At 31.2% G+C, this 13646-nt stretch overlaps 1 protein-coding gene across 1 annotated transcript in view; it reads left to right on the top strand.

Moving 5' to 3' along the window:
- Window positions 1-13646, top strand: part of LOC132794846 (calcium-dependent secretion activator) — a 34350-nt gene that overhangs the window by 16127 nt on the left and 4577 nt on the right. The window contains 9 exon segments of the mRNA XM_060805081.1: window positions 342-478; window positions 555-742; window positions 808-1030; window positions 1033-1099; window positions 1855-1967; window positions 3618-3869; window positions 5519-5675; window positions 5746-5887; window positions 12186-12359. Of these exon segments, the coding sequence (XP_060661064.1) occupies window positions 342-478; window positions 555-742; window positions 808-1030; window positions 1033-1099; window positions 1855-1967; window positions 3618-3869; window positions 5519-5675; window positions 5746-5887; window positions 12186-12359 (1453 nt within the window).

Below are 13646 nucleotides of genomic sequence, written 5' to 3'. Positions count from 1 at the left end.
TAAAGACACAGAAAGCCCATAGTAATAAAAATGTATACACTGCTGGTTACTGCAGTGGCGGCCGAAAGATTCACACAACTATAAAAGGTTACATACAAACTACTTGTAACATATATAATTTTTTATATAAAAACTTTAAGATTTTAGTTGAAACGGAATGTTTTTCATGTCATGTATCGATACTCCCATATACAAAATTATTTATGTCATACTAATTTTCAATTCGATGGGATTGCAAATGTATTTTCTGTACGTGTAATAGTAGTACTATGTATGACAATATATTTTTCTGCATATAATAAATATATATAATTAAGTCATAATGTTTAATTATAATTTAGATGCAGATAAAGCTCGTAAACATGGCATGGAGGATTACATAAGCGCCGATCCGTGCACATTCGATCATGCCAATTTATTTAAAACCTTGCAAAACTTAACGCTCGAATATAGATTAAACGATCCTTATGCATCTTTGGTAAGTGTTTGTATTGCTTATCCATCATACCTCTTGAAATGAACTCATTAAACTGTCATCTGCAATATATTTTTAGGGTTGGTTTAGTCCTGGACAAGTTTTTGTTTTGGACGAATATTGCGCGCGGTATGGTGTACGTGGATGCTATCGACATTTATGCTATCTTTCCGATCTTTTGGATCGCGCTGAAAAACATCATATGATTGATCCCACATTAATCCATTACTCGTTTGCATTCTGCGCGAGCCATGTCCATGGCAATAGGTAAAACTACCATTTAATAGAATTTGTATAAAAACGAGTATGCTAAAAAGCTGTTGATTTTGTAGGCCGGATGGAGTAGGCAGCATAACACAAGAGGAAAAGGAAAAGTTTTCCGAAATTAAAGAACGTTTGCGGCAATTGCTTGAATTTCAAATCACGAATTTTCGATACTGTTTTCCATTTGGACGCCCAGAAGGAGGACTTAAAGCGACACTATCATTACTTGAACGCGTTCTAATGAAAGATATTGTGACACCAGTACCACCAGAAGAAGTGCGTCAAATGATAAAAAAAAAAGTCTGGAAACGGCCGCACTCGTCAACTATACACGACTTTCGGCTGAAGCAAAAATCGAAGGTTACAAAATTGTTATACTTACTTATATTTTATGTTCAGTGAAAAAAAAAAAGAAAAATGTTTTCTATCCTCTCATAAAAGGTAATATGCTAATGCATAGTATGCAGTGCATACTTATGTATGTTTGTTTGCCAGTACTGTTTGGCTACCTGCTTAAACATCAAAACAAAGTCTAAGAAATAAGACATAAGTGACTACAAATTTTCGCCACAACGAGGCAACATATCAGTATCAATAGTCGAGGCGATTTAGGCATGTCAATAGGCAAAATGATTTACCAAGCCTATCTGTATGTCTATATCAATCATATCAATAATAGAGTTACAATTATTATTGGAAACAGATCAAATTTTTGGTTTTATTTAGATATTTGTCATGCGAACTTCCGCCCGCTCAAATTGACATCCAGATGATGATCGCAGCCATATTTAGAAAACATGAAATCGCTAATAGTATATGGCAAAACTCCGCTGAAGTTGTCCGGTTTTAATTGGCACACAAGTATATTTTGTATTCTATTGTATATTTTGAATGTATACATAGTAAGTGTATCGGTATATGTATAAATTATACAATTTTTTTATTTAGTATTTTATCTGTATATTGGCGCGGACAATAGAGAGTAACAAGATTTGTCGGTAACATTTTTTTTATAAATTTATTAAATTTAGTTTAACTCAGTCTTATAGAGGCTTCGTTCTGCAGTAATGTTTAATTGTGTAATACTTAAGTTTTACGCTCTTTTTAATTTCTAGAGGATTTACGCGGAGAAATGATTGTACCGCCACCCAAGAAATTGGAGGATCTTATTCATCTCTCTGAACTTTGCGTTGATTTATTGCAGCAGAATGAGGAGCATTATGGTGAGGTAATGTTAAAAATACGTTAAAATATTTGTTAGTCAATTAAAAATATTCCCAATTAACTCAGTGAATTCAGATATATACTTTATTTTTTTATATACTGTATCGTTAATCTCAGAGGTAAACTAGTATCCCATTTTTTTTTTTTTTGTTTTATTGATATATATAATTGTATTTCTAGTTTGTTTAAGTTGGCTTATATAAATTTTAAAATAAAAATTGATTATGTGACCACAGTTGCCGAGGTTACGGTTATTAAGGTATACAATTTTTTCTCGGGTTCAGGGTCACTATAAGCATTTAATTCATGTTTTATATATATAAATATATACGTGTTAATTCTTAATATTTCTTGCGTTTGTATCACTTACATTATTACTACTTGTGTGATATTTGTATATGGACTAAGTTGTACGGTAAATGTTACATTAAATGTTGTCTTTTTTCAAAATACAAATTTTCATATAAAAATGTTTGCAGTCTGATACATTTTATAGTATACATACAAATGGACAATTTATAAGCTAATATTTGGTTTATACTGTTAAATGTATTTGCAAATTTTCAATAATAATTTTAAACAGCTTCAAATGTTGTCGCTTCATACATATGTTTCTATATCATAATGCATACTTATGTATGTATGTATAAATTTAAATTTAATTTTTTCTTCTAAATTTAAACACTATTAATGATTTAAAAATGTCTATTTTATTGTTATGTCTAGATTATCCAATTTTGCTTAAATATAGAAATATGTATGTTGTGCCTAATATTATTTTCGATTTTCGAAATTTTATTTTAAAAACTTTATAAACAATGAATGAATGATATATATATATATCCTGTCCCTATGCAGAAATATTTGTAGCTTTTAAATTATTTGTGTTATAAATAAATACTATATACAAAAAAAACAACAAAAAATGAATGGAGACTTAAGAAGTTGACCACAGCAAGGATTTAATATATATTATATTTGTAATATTTTATTTTATAATTATATTTATTTAAATTTTGTAAAATGGCTCGCACACAGAAAAGAGGTTCTTATCTTATATATACTAGTATGAGAAAGAAAACTGAAACTATATGCCATATAAAGATTACACAATATTAAATTTCCGATTTCAAACGCGTCACCCGCAATTTAGAAAATATAGTTATCTAATTACTACCTAGTAATGCATGACGGTTATCGAACGAATACATTTGTGGATCAAACTAAATATAAATACAATGATTTCCAAAAAATATAAAATATGAAACCACACAACAGACAAAAAAATATTTTTCAGTTTTGGTACAAATGGAATGTGTTGATTTCACAACATGCTGAGATCACTATTCCAGAGGCGAGGTTATTGCGTAGCTAAATATTCTTGACTTAAATATTATTACTTATTAATAGCTCTCTATTTTATTTAATATATATATTTTTAAGTTTTATTTAATTATGATACTTGAAGAAAATCAAAATATCAGTATCTTAAGATTTAAGTTTCTCAAGATAGTTTGAAATTACATACTACAATTTATATCAGAAATAAGTTAATTAAAAAAATCCATTTTGAATTGTCTTAATATGTGAAAATACCGCTTTATGTATGGTATGTAGTACATTTGTATTTGTATACTCGATTTACATAATATAGCTGCGCAAAAATGATAAAAAGGATAAGGTTAAGACAATCAAGGAAGGCGGTGATGCTACACAAGATGATGATCGTAACGATGCTGAAATGACTGGTACTAATAATGATCTGGGATCCACAAGCATGGACCAAATTACAACATCTTCTAAAGGCTTATTGGATGCTTCTGGTGGTGTTGGTGTTAGTAATGGACCGCCCCCATTTCGATACTGTATGCCCACACATGCTGTGTACACATCGCCAGTACCAACGGCACGTACTCCACTTTTAAAACTATACTACATTTTCAATATTCTACAAAATTCAGTTCATATTTCTTGAAACAACTTAGAAAGATTATAGAAAAGGTTGTATTCTGCGCATATAAGACCAAACAAACTTATTTCCGTATATTAATATCTGCAATATTGATGTTATTATACGGATATACTCATTTAAGGAGATCTTAATATAAAATTAAATTGATAATACTAACTATATTTTTTGCAAAATTAGCAAATTATTTGTTTCAAAGTGTACAGAAGAGTCATCTTTCAAAAACAATTATTTTCGAATTTTTTCTAAATAGAAAGTTGCATAATAATTTGAAATAGCGTATAATAAACAATATAAAATAAAATTTACAATATCTATACATGTATCATAGATCAGTTTATCAACCAATTGTCAATTTAGTCACAAATATCAAGATAAATATAATATAAAAAAAACTGTCACCTGTTACCTCCACAATGGTAATTATTTTTAACACCAAGAGGCCAAATCAGAAGAATATAAATATTACTAATTTACACAGATTTATGATGTAGGCCTTAGATCTAATTTCATGGTGAAATTGTTAGTTACATTTTATTAGACTGTTCGTAAATGTTTACTTTTAACTATATAATAGAAAAAAAAAAATAAAACTATTTAATGAAGCAGACGTCGATATACATAGAAATTATATTAAAAGAGAGAAGTTTGGATTAATTGTACCAAAATTGCATGTAGAAATGCTGGACGAACAGGACCAGGGCATGAGCATGTCTCAAAAGTGTAAATGTACGTGGCTTCTAAACTTTCTTTTTGCATCAATCTTACACTCTTATGTGTTTACTATGTATTTCAGTAAATGTGGTGTCAACGCCAATTCTTCAACATAAGTGTATCTTCCTCTTCTTTCTTTGTTGACACTCCGATTCTGATTTCATGTACTAATTTTTAATGAGGTGTGCTCAACATGAATATCTTTAGTAATTTCTCTCCTATGCATGTGTGGTAGGATCTTCTCTTTTGTTTCCACTTGCTTAAATAGAAATATAAATAATTATTTACAATATATGTGTATATGAAGAATTTATTTACATTGAAAGATATAAATCGAAGTATACATATACAAAAGAAATGTGCATCTACGCCATGCACGACATCATCTTATTAGTACCAATTGTAAATTAATTACAATTCTATAAAATCAATTTTAGTTATTTCGTTTTTAAGTTAGATTTATCGGTGTGTTATTTGAATTATCGCAAACCTTATAAATAGTTTGAACAACAAAAAAAAAAAATACCCAACCAAAAAGTCCAAATGTATGCCTTCTTTTGGAAGGCATAATTAATTAACATCAAGCGACTTACAATTCTTACCTATCCTTATAGTGGGAGGCTATACAGTATAAAATATTTAATTTTCATGTAAGTTTTTTGTATTCTTAAAAATGCGGGAATAGTATAGTCATGACGGTAGCTTTCATATTTATTTTTATAACTATATAATAGAATCAAGAAACTAATCAAAATTACGGTTAAAATTATGTATCAGTAAAGTTGCTATTATTAATTTTAGTTATTATATAGTTTTTAAATTGAATATTATCTTATCGAGAAATATTACTTGTTTCCATTGTTGTTATGTAGGCGTTTGCTTGGTTCAGCGATCTGCTTGTTGAGCACGCAGAGATATTCTGGTCACTTTTTGCTGTTGACATGGATCGCGTACTATCCGAACAGGCACCAGACACTTGGGACTCATTCCCCTTATTCCAAATCCTTAACGATTATTTGCGATCTGATGGTAAGTTTTGGAGCATATGAAAGTACTTGATGAATAATTTTGATATTTCATCACCAATCTATGTGTGCAGATAATTTGCGTAATGGGCGATTCCACCAGCATTTGCGTGAGACATTTGCACCGTTGGTTGTGCGGTATGTGGATCTCATGGAATCGTCTATAGCACAATCTATTCATAAAGGCTTTGAAAAAGAGCGTTGGGAAAGTAAAGGGTGAGTTTCATTCATTCAAATTAAAATGTACCGCATTTTCAAATGTATCAAAGCTCTCATTTAAATAATATGCAATAGCGATTCTACATCAATACACCATTCAGTATTTAAAAACTTAACCAGAATAGACATACATATGTATGAATATCGAATCGATATTGATCGTTTTTTTTTTATTTTGTAATATTCAGTTAAAATTTACTTGTAACTGTTTCTTCTAAAAATTCTCAATTTTACAATTATGTATATACATACATACAAAAATTCTTTGATAATATTCATTGGTGAAACCTGTTTTTATTTAGTTGGTAAGTTCGCAACGCTCTAATAGGTTCAATACTTTTTGATTATAACAATTAAATGCAATTTTCCTGGCTTATTTTTGATGAAGAATTCTATTCAAACATTTATACCTTAACTAATAATTTACAAAAAAAAAAATATAAAAACTCAATATTTTCAGTATTCTTTATGCCCTCTTTAGACTTGACCGAAATTTTCATTTAAAATTTCGATTAAGTATAGTGTGCAGCATCATTAATGATGCGACAATAATTCTAATAATGTGGCCGAATTTTGGCAAATATTTGTTATATTGTTATTCCACTTACAAATTTGGGCGTTTTACAAAAAAAAAGTCGCAAAAATAGTAAGGGCTTTATTCGCTGATTAGACTGAACTGCATCATGGAAATTTCCGTTAAGTATAACCTTCCGCCCCATCATTCCATAAGCGGCTGTTTGTAAGAAAGGGTCGGCTAGAGTCGCATGATTGATAATGCAGCCATGATTCCGAAAATTTGGACGAATTTTGGCTAATATTTTGGTATACTTACCGAAAAAGTGCGATATTGACGTAAATTAGCGGATTATTCCACTTACAAATTTTGGCGCCTTGAAATTATTTTTTCTTAAAAAAAAAAACTAAATACATATGTCAAACAAAAAAAATAAATAGACAGAGGCAAATTTGTTATCAATTGATGAATAATAAATAAAACTTATATATTCCTTTACTTTTTGAATCCCATCAGTGATGCAAAACTTATTGAATTTGCTAATTTTTTTCATTTGATTTGTTTCTATTGCCTTTGTTATTCTTCTTCCTGCCTGAGTTTTTTTTTACTTTTTCACCATTGCACTTGGTCTAAATAGAGCATTAAAAAAAGTGTTTAGCGAAAATCGCCAAAACGATCAAATTGTCCCTTAATGCAAGAATATTATTTTTACAGAACGACTTGCTTAATATGATGAAAAACGGAAATAAGTAGAGTCAATTAATGAATAATATATGAAATACATATAAACTTACATATATGTCGAGTAATTTATTCTTAATTTTTGAATGAATTATTTATTTATTTGGAAGTCGACGTACTAACAGCAGTACCATCAAGTGCCTCAGCGATACCAAGCACGGGCTTGTTGACGCGCGGACAAAATACAATAAATTTGTGAACAGCATAAATTAATCGAAAACTGTGATATAAATATTATAAGATATTGACAGGGAAGTAAAATATGTTAGGATATATGTATAAGAAGATAAAAAACAATTAAATACTCGATAAATATGCTAATAATAAGGTTTTAAGCAGAGGAATAGATTTGCTGGAGCAAAATACGTTATTGAGATTATTATAATTCCTACACAAAATACGGAAAGGATTATGGCAAGCAAAGTTAGTAGTTATACGTGAAATGATAAGAGGAAGAAAATTCCTAGTGATCCGACATATTCAGGCATGCTCCGGTTTTCACTTTCGGTTTTCGTTTTGAAAACGAAAACGAAAAAATTGGTGCTCCCGTTTTCACTTTCACAAGATTTTTTCGAATTGCAAAACGAGAAAATTTGACTTGCCGGAATGAAAAGTAAATGCCTTTTTCAATATTAAATTGGATCTTATTTGCAAAAGGAAAAAAAGTAGTTGACTCATTGGTTTATTGTCGTTCTTTTAAGACCGCCAGCAGATCAATTAGGCTTGTAATTATTTTTAAAACGACTAATATCTGACCCCACCTCAAATTTGGATATCAAATTTTGCCGTCGGCAACAACAATTTTCGTTTTGGTGAGCGACCGATAAGTCCGACACCATGAGTTATCGCCTAAGCTGCCATACTTTTGATAGAATGAAAAAGCAAGTTAAAAATACTTGTATAATCAAACGGATGGCGATAAATTTGTTGAAGTTGGGTAAAATATGTTTTTTAAAAATTAATTCATTTAATTTAATTATGTATGTGCTAAAAGTGTATAAAAAAAATTGTTGAAAACACCGGAATGAAATACATTGAAAAGGTGGCATCCCCATTTTTTGTGGGAAACAGCTGATTGCCCTTCAACTGATTTTTTTAAAGAAAGTTTCAAATCTTTCTTTGCAAAAAAGACAAAAAGCAAATATATTTCATTCAGGGGAAGCATAAATAAACAATGCAGCATAAAAATGTCCTTATGTGAGTTCAATCCACGCACGAAATTGGACATACAAAAGACATTTTTTCGCGTTGTTTACTTTTAACCAAAACACAAGTCAGCTGTTTTAGCAGTAAAAACTGAAACGTTCCGATAGCAAAACGATGACCAAAAACGTGTGAAAACCGGAGCACCTAAAAACGAAAATCTCGGTTTTGGTCCCAAAACGAAAACGAAAACCGAAAGTGAAAACCGGAGCATGCCTGATTAACTCTGCACCAATATTCTAGATGATTAAGGTCACATTGCAACAGTGAGCTCGCAAGACTATCATTAAATGTCAGGTAAAGCTTAAAGTCATTACGTAAATAAATAAAATTATAGATTTATACAGATGTTGCAGTTGATTTTTTCAAATGCTTTCGGAATCGCAGATAATTTATATATACCGCGATAATTTTGAACTTTAGATTTGTTCAGTTTTTTAGGATAGGCATAATATATGATTTTTGGAAAAGATCATGAGTTAACGGATAATTCAAACAATTTAAGAAGCGGTTTACCGATATTACCAGCGGCTTACAGATATTACCACCTTAGCACACAACTAGGCACTCCATCCAGGCCTGCCGAAAAAAACAGGTTTTAAGCCAATAGCAACAAATTCTTTGACTAATAGGTGTTTCGGCCAAAACTCTTTATTGCACATCATGCTAAATTGTTCAGCAGAAATACTTATTTTAAAAGATGAAATTTCCACCCTAACACTGGCTTGCGATTTGGACTTAATATATGTCAGAATATCATCATATATCGTATCAGGGGCAAGCCTTTCAACAGACATCCATTTTTTAGGCGGTGGCAACTAACGTGTTATGGACAACTAAAGTAGGAGCTGGAGGCGAATATTGAATCGTTATAGGACTGATGATCTCGTCAGAGGATGGTGATAATTGAATTTCTTCAACCGTCTCCGACTCGGCCGAGGGTAAAGGGTGCGGATAACTAAATGGCATTAGTTCACCGGGACAGATAACTCAATCGGGACAATCGACATACGCGTATTGACCTTTTTACGCTTCGGAGACTCTGTCAAGAGCTTCATAGTCTTAAACCCAGAATCCAAAGCAGAGAAGCTATCAGAGAGTTTTTTAAAGCCTGCCAATACATTTTTGAAAACAGTTTGCGTCTGCCGTATAAACCCATCGATATCGCGTTCGGAGTGTTCACAGGTCCATCTCAATCCTGACTTAGCTGAAATTAAATCAACAATACGGCCGTTAAAGCCAGCTCATTTCTCATGCGTTACGTTGTCACATAACCAGCAACAAACAAAACACATTTTGGCACCTACCTGCACCCGGCATTTTTTTGTTATAGCGAACTAACATAGACTAAGAAAGCTAGTTAAACCAAACAAAAAAAAATAAGAAATATAAACAAAGTAGGTAAATTAATTGCAAACTAATATGATCTGTACTTACAAAGAGCACAAAACACAGAGAGTAAGCGCGGGTCGAGCGAGAACGCCAGTGAAGGCCAACAAAAATAGCCAAATGTAGCTAGATTTCTTCAAAATAGTAAATTAAAATAGCCTTTAGTTTTAAATAGCAAAACTTATATTTTTGTACATGAAGTGTTGATTATTTTATGATACTTCTTCGTTAAGCAAATTCCTTAAAATTTGACCAAAATCGACCTCCTCGGAAGTCAAATACTTTTCCATTGTGTCAATCTGGGAAAGAGATTTATGGGGGGACGTCGTACTGAAAACAGCATTTTCAGCTCGTTGTAATCCATATCTAAAAAAAATTGGTGACTAAAACCTGGCTAAAACCTCGTTCTACCATTGCATTTGACCATGGTAAGCGTAGAAGCATGATAGAAATTGAAGCCAAATCGTTAAGAGGATTGTTTCCTCCAGCGTCTTTGTACAAATTAACTTCGGTCCAAAATAATGTGTTGTCTCCACTATTTACCCACTTAATCAAATGAATATTAGCATTTTAGCAGGCGTGTTAAAGAATTTCAAAATATTCAATACTACTCCAAACTACTCTACTCCAAACATATGTATTTTTTCCAAGATTTCAAAATTATCTTGTAGTCTGATGTAAAAAAAGAAAATTAATTAATTAGAATGTAACTGCATTCATTAAACGTCCATAAATTGGGGATCCTCCAACCAAGCATCGCGAACTTTTTGTTTATACATTTTAAGAATTTTTCGTAAACGACCGCATAAACACAAAAATCAGTGAATTTCAGATTTCCAGCGCGAAACGATATTGAGAAAATAACAAGTACCCAAAAGCTACAAAGGAGTAAATAATATTTTAGTATTTAAAGTACACAATTCGGTCCCGCTGGGCGATAAACGAGATGTGTATGTATCGATAGCCACAAACAATGTCTCTATTGATAGACCATTAAATTTTAAGGTCGACTGGTTTTTAGTTGACTTTAAATAAATAAAATTAAATATTACAAATTATTTAAAATAGCTAAAAAAAAAAAATAGCAAATTATTTTTGTTAAATAGCTAACATAACAGGCTCCTGCAAAATTGAGTGGTTTACAGTTTTAGGTCACGCAAAATAGCCAAACTTGGCTAGAAAATAGCTAAGTTGGCAACACTGACTACCACGCTGTGCCTCTTTCACTCGCACTCATTGCTAACATAGACAGGGTACCAGCTTTTTGCCGACGAGACTACCTTGTATAATTGTATCATGGTCACTATTCTAAACAGCGTTGAGAGCACGAATTCTATAGAGCACAAAGCACAAGCACAGTTAGTAGGCGCGGATCGAGCGAGACGCAACTTGCGTCACGCAAGATATACGATAGCCAACAACAACACCAAGAGAGGGAGAGTTAACTATTGTAACAGCGTTGAGCGCACAAGAACAGTAATTGAAAACAAAGAGCGCGAAAACAGAAATGTTGTTTTGCAAACAAAGCTAAGTTTGACCACACACTTTTTGTTGTTATATTTTCGTAAAAAAAATAATATAATTAATACAGGTATAAACACTGCGATTTAACAATCCTTAGTTAAACGCAAGTCAGAGAGTAAATTAATGCTAAACTGATTGTAAACAAATATTACAATGTCTGAAAAATCAAGAAGTTTTAGAAGGAAGAAAACACGTCCGACAGCGACTGCGAGAGTGAGCGATACAACCATCCTTTGCCTTTGATATAACTCTTCAGTCTGCCTTTTGCATCTCCTAAACAGCAACTATGTATGTTATAAGGGATAGAGCAGATTTAGTTTGTTTTAAATTTTTCCATTGTCAAGTTTGTTTTCCTATTGTTCAATGTAAAAATATTGATTTTTACTAGAAAATATCTGAAGTGGGCAGTTAAACATTATAAACTAAAAAAAACATTGTATGTGTGTAACTGCAGAATAATATAAATATATATGTTTGTATATATGTCGAGTCGCATTAAAGTGAAATGTTTTACTAAGTACATATGTAAATAGTAAATTAATATACTTTTCTGGTCATAATACTGCAAATTAAATATATTTATTATTGCTTGTACACTTTTCAAGAAGCAACAGATTTAGTTGTACATACATATGGATTCTTCTAATTTAATGAAGTCCAATGTGACAGACACGTATTGAACCTATTCAAGTGATGCGAACTAATGCACTATGTTGGAGTGAATGTATGCATGACTCATTTGTTATTCGAAATTAACAATTGACACTTTAATAAAATTTAGTGAGTAGAAGAGAAGCCCACCGCTCTTTAAGAAATTCTTTCGACTCATATTTTATGTCTAGAATTTTAAAATTTGTTTTTTATATTTTGCTTTAAGTACATACTACTACTATTTACGTATTTTTGTAAAAAAAAAAAATTTAGGATAAACGCCGCTTTGAATCCAGTTGCATTAAACAATGCAGCGCAGGCGCTGAATACGGCAGCACTCAACCCGGCGGCATTGCTCAGTGGCAAGAAAGAACAAGTCAATTTCTATGTGCCGAAGCTACCTAGGGGCACAGCTAGTACAGCTGCCTCTACTAGTGATGAAATGAGGTTTTTAAATCACCTGTTACTTATAGTACATCGATGCTTTTAAAGCTCCACTCAAATATATATTCTCTTTGCATTTTGTGTTTTGCTATTTGCATTATGTATCAGCATAGTCAAAGAATATGATAGCATATCACCAATTTTTAATTGATTAATTATTTATTTTCATATACATAAGTGCTAAATTCTTACTATATTCGCAATAGAAATAGCAATTGTTTATCTTAATTTTTAAGCTTTGTATTTACGCATTATCCATAACTCATAACCTTGGATACTATATCTGTCAGTTTTCCTTGGGGATGTTTTTAAAACAAGTAAAGCATACAATTTAAGTTTTTTGTTTTAAAGTTATTGAGTTATGAGGCCCGATTATTCTGTTTTGTACGTCGATATTACCTTATTCAAAATCTTAATCTTAATACTTAAATAAACATTCCTAATTATGAATATTATCATCACAATATGTTGTGGGATATAAAAAAAGGGGATATACTCTTATAAATAAGTATGCTATTCGCTAGGTATGTTCGTCGTCGAAATGTGACAGAAATGAAAACTAAATTTAAAAGAACATCAATTAATTTTGAATAATTATTCTTGCATAATATCGGAAAATTAATTGCTTTCAAAACCTACTGTAATAGCATTTATCGTATATTATTTCAAGCATACTTGCAAAGTTAAGGTTGCAAGAAAGTTATCAGTCAAATCATAATATAATGGCCGCTTCAAAAAATATAATTTCCCCTTAACGGTTGTATTTGGGCTAAAAAGAATAACTAAATTTATGTGTGAGATATAATGTTATAAACAATGCAAGGCGGAGTTTCGAATTTGATTTTCCCTTTTTCTAGCTTGTTTAAGGTTAAATTTACGCAATTTAGTTTTGGTAGTATATTATTTACCTTGGTGTCGGCAGAAAATGTATGCAAGAAGGCAGAAGGGTTAAATCTAAAGCCATATGAAACACTGGATCTAAGAGACTACATATTATATTAGAGATAGACTATATGGAGATATATTTTTTTGTTATGTTTTCACGTAGATCAAGTTAGAATATATATACTCAATGGAGATCTATGGAGATGCTTCCTTCTGCCTGTTAGATACATTTCCTGGAGGCGCAAAGTTATAATACCTTATACACTGTGGGTATATTTTTGTCATAATTTTTTAAGACTTTATATGGTATAGGCGCATGTATTCGTCTGCGAAACCTATTTCCGAATTAAATACATATATTAAAAAATCGATTAGTATAGTAATATATTTAAAGCATTTGACTAG

The sequence above is a fragment of the Drosophila nasuta genome, chromosome 4 (assembly GCF_023558535.2).
Source record: "Drosophila nasuta strain 15112-1781.00 chromosome 4, ASM2355853v1, whole genome shotgun sequence".
In the NCBI taxonomy this organism is placed as follows: domain Eukaryota; kingdom Metazoa; phylum Arthropoda; class Insecta; order Diptera; family Drosophilidae; genus Drosophila; species Drosophila nasuta.
The sequence above is the reverse complement of the archived record's forward strand: the minus strand, read 5'-3'. Positions and strand labels throughout refer to the sequence as shown.